This window comes from Montipora capricornis, chromosome 10 (genome assembly GCF_036669925.1).
Source record: "Montipora capricornis isolate CH-2021 chromosome 10, ASM3666992v2, whole genome shotgun sequence".
NCBI lineage: Eukaryota > Metazoa > Cnidaria > Anthozoa > Scleractinia > Acroporidae > Montipora > Montipora capricornis.
This window is the reverse complement of record NC_090892.1, coordinates 1,325,398-1,332,189: the sequence shown is the minus strand read 5'-3', so window position 1 is coordinate 1,332,189 and position 6,792 is coordinate 1,325,398. Positions and strand designations below refer to the sequence as shown.

At 40.5% G+C, this 6,792-nt stretch overlaps 1 protein-coding gene across 1 annotated transcript in view; it reads left to right on the top strand.

The window, feature by feature from the left end:
- LOC138018575 (cytochrome P450 1A1-like) overlaps positions 1-5,548 on the top strand; it is a 7,080-nt gene extending 1,532 nt beyond the window's left edge. The window contains exon 2 of the mRNA XM_068865264.1: positions 4,140-5,548. Within this exon, the coding sequence (XP_068721365.1) occupies positions 4,140-5,548 (1,409 nt within the window). The remainder of the gene's footprint in view (positions 1-4,139) is intronic.
- The last annotated feature ends 1,244 nt before the right edge of the window (positions 5,549-6,792 follow it).

Below are 6,792 nucleotides of genomic sequence, written 5' to 3'. Positions count from 1 at the left end.
TCTAAAAATAACTTTCGTGGACATGACATATCCCGACCAACGCCCTGAGCCTCCGTCTCTGTCCCCTCATTTTCTCTTGTTTGTACTGCATTAGTTTTCTGTGTAATCATGTACGTTCGCATGTTGTAATACGATTGCGTTACCAACACGAACAATGTTGAATGTCCTGGGAAAATGTGATGTATTAGGGGAGGCAATGCAGCCATTTGTACATCATCGACATGATGGCGTGGTGAAAATAAAATACAGAGAGGAATTGAGATCTCGTTATGCTAAATTTGTGTATTGTAATCATAACCGTGTTGTACGTGAATGCCATGTGTCGAGATGTCGTGATCGCGAACCAAGTAGGATTCCTGTGAAGAAGCTGAAACGTCTGTCGCAGAAAAGCAGAAAAGCAGAAACAGAGGGTATTTGTGTGGAAAAAGATTCTTAAGATCACTCCTTTGTCGTCAAAACTTCATGTTAACATCAGTTGCAGGCTCGGTTCTTTTGAAAAAGGGAGGAAAAAGCCATCTTCTGTTCGACGAAAATTTCGTCAAACAGTACGTCAAACAATACATTGGAACACGAAAACGCGTAAATCTGAAGAAATATCAAGTGTTGTACACATGCTGTGGACCAATGAGTTTGTGCAAGAATGGTGATCATAGATAATGCTGTGCTAAAATAAATCTATGTAATGACATAGGAACAAATCCTGGGCCTCCAATGAATAATATTGATCCAACCTTGACAGTAATTAAAAGGCACCATATAGTCAAGGTGATATTACAGTATTTGGTGCGTATGCTGGGCAACAATGCATTGCTACGAGTTTGCGTGCTTTGATTTATAATAATATCAAAGGAATTAATACATGTAATGACCTGGTACAAGTTATGGAAATGGGTGAGGGAAGGTGTATTTAATGCAAATAGAATTACCTGCTGTGATTGCTACATGTATGTCTGAGAAAAATTACCAGCTTAATTATAGTGAAAGCTACACAGGTAATCTACATAACACTGATTCAATTATTGAGGGATATCAGTACGGTATACCAACAGACAGTGCATTTGAATCACTCTTGTCACAAAATCATTCTTCATTTATTCTGACAATAGGATGTAATAGTGTTAGTATCTATCATACTGATAATGGAGGTTATAAGATTTTTGATTCTCATGCAAGAGATGAATATGGTAAAAGCCATCCCCAAGGTACATGTGTACTATTAGAAGTACCATCCATTAAGGACTTAGTACAGTATTTCCAGGCTGTACACTCACTCGGTGACAATTATGAACGCGGACGGCTGCATATTAGTACATATGAAATAACTGCAGTGAACAGTGTTAGAGGACAATGCAACTGCACTTGTAAACAATATTGTGCTGTAGGGCTTTATGCAATGTGTTACTCAACAGCAAAGTCTTGTAGTTATTGGAAATCCGAAACGTTATGTTGCATAGCTTACCAAGGAAACAAATCCTATCGTCACCTGAGCATTAACAGACACCTCACAAAGTGCAGATTTACCCAAGAGTCTTGATATTTGTGAAGTTGATGGTAGTAATGGTAATGAATTTATCTCTCAAAAAAGAAACGATCGTTTTCAATTTACAAAACATGTTTCGACATACTCATGTCATCTTCAGTTGCAAATGAGCTTTTCAACGGTTGTACATTTGAATTTATGTTAAGGTATGTTGCAAAATTACATGTCAGAACTTGCGTACAATTTAAATATGAAGTGTGAAATGCGCAGAAAACAAAAATAGCGTACATAGCAATAAAATAAAAGACAAAAGAACAACGTAATTAAAAAGAAAGAGACAAATCTAAATGCCTCAACTGCTGATTAAGGATGGGATTTTCCCACTTAATGTGCAATGCCTCTTTGATCTTAATTTGGAATTTTGAGGCGGCAGAATCTAAGATCGTGAAACATTCTGTGTTACAAGAGTCATGACAGGCCCTAGATGACTGCAGGTGTCTGTAAACATGCGAAGACTTGTCCGACAAGAGATGCTCACGAGCACGTGTACGTAGGTGGCGAGTGGTCTCGCCAATGTAGCTGGCATTACAGCCAGCACACGAGAATTTATAAACGACACGCGTTGAAAAGCTCATTTGCAACTGAAGATGACATGAGTATGTCGAAACATGTTTTGTAAATTGAAAACGATCGTTTCTTTTTTGAGAGTTATTGTTACTCTGCTATCTTTACGTCCGTAATGAATTTATGTAGTGCATTTTCTATTGGCATATTCAAATGCGCTTTACAAGCAAGTGATCTATGGGTGAGATCGGACATCAAGTCACCAATGTTTTCATGACCACACGCATGTTGCTTTTGCCAGTGTGCTTATAAACTTCGTGATCGGTCTTTGAGACATGCACATCTGTCCATGTCTTACACATCTTTTTCTAGAACTACTACACAACGCTCATGATCTTTAGCAGCACACGGGTGGCCACAGCCCGACTTACGATCCTAGATCGTCTTGTTATTTAGGGCAGAACAGCCGTATGATTATTTAATATTTGCACGACCGTGATTACCTCTTGCATGTCACTGGCCTAAGACCAGAGAGGCGTATCGCGTGTTCTCGGCCGAGAATCTGCCATGGTGACCGCATAAGTTGTTTATCTTAGCATTTCAAATTCACTACTCCTGACGGATACAATAACCTCAAGTTCACTGACGCAAGATTTATCATCCTATAATTTATCATATTCCACTTCCTTTTGTGGTGCAAACACTCAGTTGCACGATAACAAATAGCCGTAGGCCACTTTAACTTTAAGTTTTAACTGAGCTTGAGAAACGAAATGACTCTCATCCTTTGGCTAGCATTTATGCTCAATACCAATTGCTCGCCGATACATCAAGTTAGCCAGGGATTAATCAGCTCTTTGAGTGTATTAGATCAGAAAATACTCTTGATCGGCCTCTTTGGTTTAACGAAGGGGCTACGCGCTACTGCTCATTTCTACCGCAAAAACAATGACCTCTGCAATTAGTTTTTTCTTTACTCGAGAAGTCTTATATGAATTTTTAATTTATAGCAGTAGAGAGAAAAAACAGTTGTCTTTAGTTAGGGCAGCAGGACTTAAGTCGAATTCATTGAATGAATGCGCAACTTTTCTTGGGGAAATATATGTAAGTGTTTCAGTGTACTAGCCATCCGTAAAAACAAATCCAGCCAAGTAAGATCAGAATGGCGGAGGCCATGTAGCTCGCAATCAGGAGGACAGTTTTCCCATGCGAACCTTGACAGTAGTAGCGCTTGTTAATGATAATAACATGGACATTGCCGCCTGATTTCACTTTGCTCCCACATCTGTTTCGACTGTCTTCACATTTCTTCGTGCTTGTAAACCTTTTGCTTATTCCCAGTTCCTTACAAATCCAAATAACACTGACGTCATATACCGTGAAAAAAAATTGTATAGGCTCTCCGGCAGAAGACGGCGCTCGCTTCTTTGGTTTTCTTTTCCAACCTCAGAGACAACGGAAAGCATCGTGCTTGGCTATGCGAAAAGGTTGCTGTGCATTAGTAAAAACTCGCATAAGACTGAGTTTGTCGATAGTTTGTGGCTTATTAAGGGTCAGGCATGCTCGAAGCTAAAGATGTGCTTTGCCAAGCTGAAGAATGAAGAGCACTTTTAATCGTTTAAAATACTCGCAACTGCCTTCGGCGCCGATCATATTTTGCTTTCGGCAACTATTGATAAACATGATTTGAGCTGAATGTTTCGATTTACTCACTACTGATTTAATTGACAACAGACAAACGGTAGTCAATTGAAAAGCAATATTCGCGAATTGACTCTGCAAATACGTGTTCTTTGGCAAACAAAGGTTCAGTCAACTTCATTCACGCAATCTACAGTGTTCTTAGAAATCGTATTTCTCTCTCAATTCACTAAGCTTCTTGATTTATGAGAGTCAAAAGCTCTGGGACGATGACAAAACAAAGCAATTGCCCCCAAATAAATTATGTAGAAGTTGAGGAGTGATACTACATCCCTAATAACCTAACTTTCAACCTAATATTCGTCCTCTTTGTGCACTATATTTGTACAATTTTTTGTATTTGTTTGTTAATCTCGCTATCATCTCATTATTAGTTTTCCTTTATCCAAAACAGGAGCAAGCTTTCGCATCGGAAAAAACCCACATCTTGACTTCACCAAAATGGCAAAAGAATATGGCGACGTGTTCAGCTTGATGCTTGGCAATTGTTTGGTTGTGGGGATAAATGGAGTACAAGCCATCCGAGAAACCATTATAAAGCGTTCTATTGCCTTTGCTGGGAGGCCAAAGCTCCACACATTTAATTTGGCCAATCCTGAAGGAAGTAGTCTTTCCTTTGGTGACTACTCGCCCCGATGGAATCTAACGCGCAAGATCAGTGTCGGTGCCATTCACAACTTTGTCAAGAACGAAGACACCTTAGAAGAGAAACTGTTGCATGAATCAAAGCGCTTGGTTCACTGCTTCAAGAAGCAGAAGGGAAAGGCCGTTGATGCTCTGATAACTCTGAAGTGTGCCACAGCTAACATCATTCTCAATGCGTTATTCGGAGTGGAGCGTTCATACGATGATGAAGGTCTCCTTAAAATTCTCCACCTTGCAGAGAATCACCGAAAAGCGGTGCATGGCAATGGCCACGTTGATTTCCTACCACTGCTCAAGTACCTTCCAAACAAGGCGCTCAAAGATCTCGTACTGACAATGAAGGTAGTATTACAAGAAGTGTTTCAGATGTATGAAAAGAACAAAGAAACGTATCAGGACGGACAAGTCCGTAACATAGCGGATAGCTTTATCAATGTCGTCGAAAAGGAAAGCCAAAACCAAGACGAGAACCTACGAGATGAGAAAGAAAGCCCAAGTATGACTGCACTGCTTAAGGATGACCAGATAGTTTCCGTGCTGGGCGACCTGTTTGGTGCGGGATTTGAAACCTCATCCACCGAACTCTATTGGAGTCTGGCCTACCTGATCACATATCCAAACATTCAACGCGATCTTCAAGAAGAACTGGATCGCGTTATTGGCAGAGAACGCCTGCCGACCCTGCAGGACATACCATCACTTCCTCTTCTTCAAGCGGCAGTCTACGAGTTACTGAGGGTAAGCTGTATCCTGCCCCTTGCAATACCACGAACCACCACGTCCGAGATACGCATACGGGATTTCATAATCCCAAAAGACACCATGGTCTTCGTCAACCTGTGGTCAGTGCACCACGACGCTCAAGCGTGGAAAGATCCACATGTTTTTAACCCCAGGCGTTTCTTGGATAGTCAAGGTCACCTCATCGACCCCAAGCTGCTCGGTGGCTTCCTTCCATTTTCGGGAGGACGCCGCAAGTGCCCTGGTGAAGCTCTGGCAAAGAAAACAGTTTGCGTTTTCCTAGCCGTGCTACTTCATAGCTTTCGATTTACACAGGTTGGTTTGCCGACCGAATATCAAGGAATTGATCTTCAGGGAGAATACGGCCTCATTTTATCACCGAAGAAGTTCTTTGTGAGCTTAGAATTACGGAATTAATGAAATTACATGCAGCGATCTTCGAATACCGTTACAATCAGCTTGTCGTGTTTCAAATTTAAGCTTAAATAGCTGTTTTCATTACCATGGATATGTTGCCGATAAATTCCGTTCTCAGGTTGAATCCGTTGTTACCTAGATTTAATTGTTGATCCTCATTTTACCTACAATAGATTGAATAGGCACTCAGATGAATTGAAGAAACATTTTTTTGGAGCCTAAATTAAGCCTAAAAATTATAGGGTCAGCTTAGGGTTAGTTTTGGGTATTATTATACATGGATTTCAATTGACTTATTATATAGAAAAGTAAATGATGAAAGAAATGAGTTGTATTGTAAAGGTAAAGACACGGGACTAAAGATCTGGAGGGTCCGAGTTCGCCGATCGGACTACATTGTGCAAGTGCATTGTACAGTTCAAGTTCGTTCCCTTACTATGTTGAAGACGGCTACGGCTACGAAAACGCATTAAAACAACAGTGTGATTGGTTAAAAGAGGTTAAAGAATCGTGCTGCACGTGCGGCAAGTATTTTATTGCTGCACTCTGCATGACAACAACTCCGTGAAATCATTAAAATTCGCGGTTTTAATGACAACGTGAGAGTACAAATTCGAATGTTTCATTCTATAATTTTACTGTAAAACCGCTCGTATAAACTCAATTTCATGATAATTCGCCCACATTCTATGAAGTAAACGACACGAAATAACCGCAAAAGACTTAGTACCCCATTATCTCTTGGTACTGTGCAAAGTTACATTTTAAAGAGACGTTTCCTGCCCGGTCTCCGTACTGAGGAGCGCTTTTTGGCGATCGAGAAAGTTTCATCGGTCACTTGAATCATCACCTTATGAATAAATTGCCATTAATACCTCTTCTGGTGATTACAGTTTTCTTTTAACGCGCTTCTGTATTTTTAATAAAGACTGTTACTGAAACGAATTAGACTTGTAACAAATATGGAGGGACAGGAAAAACCTAAGGGCGCTTTCTTTTTGTCAGACCTGGCCAGCCAGACCGGTCAGTTTGCATAGAAAATGCAACAATTTGAAGGAACACTTGCATGATAATCCCTCGTTTTATTCCGGAGGAGTGTATATCATCTTCGCAGAGGGTTAATTTGAAGACGTTTTAGAGTTAGTCCTTCAAATGCCTGGTCTTGCCGGTCAGTTGTGTCAAATGGAAAGCGCCCTAAGATTGCACGATAACGTGTTATTTCTTGCGGCGTTAGGCCGGTAGGT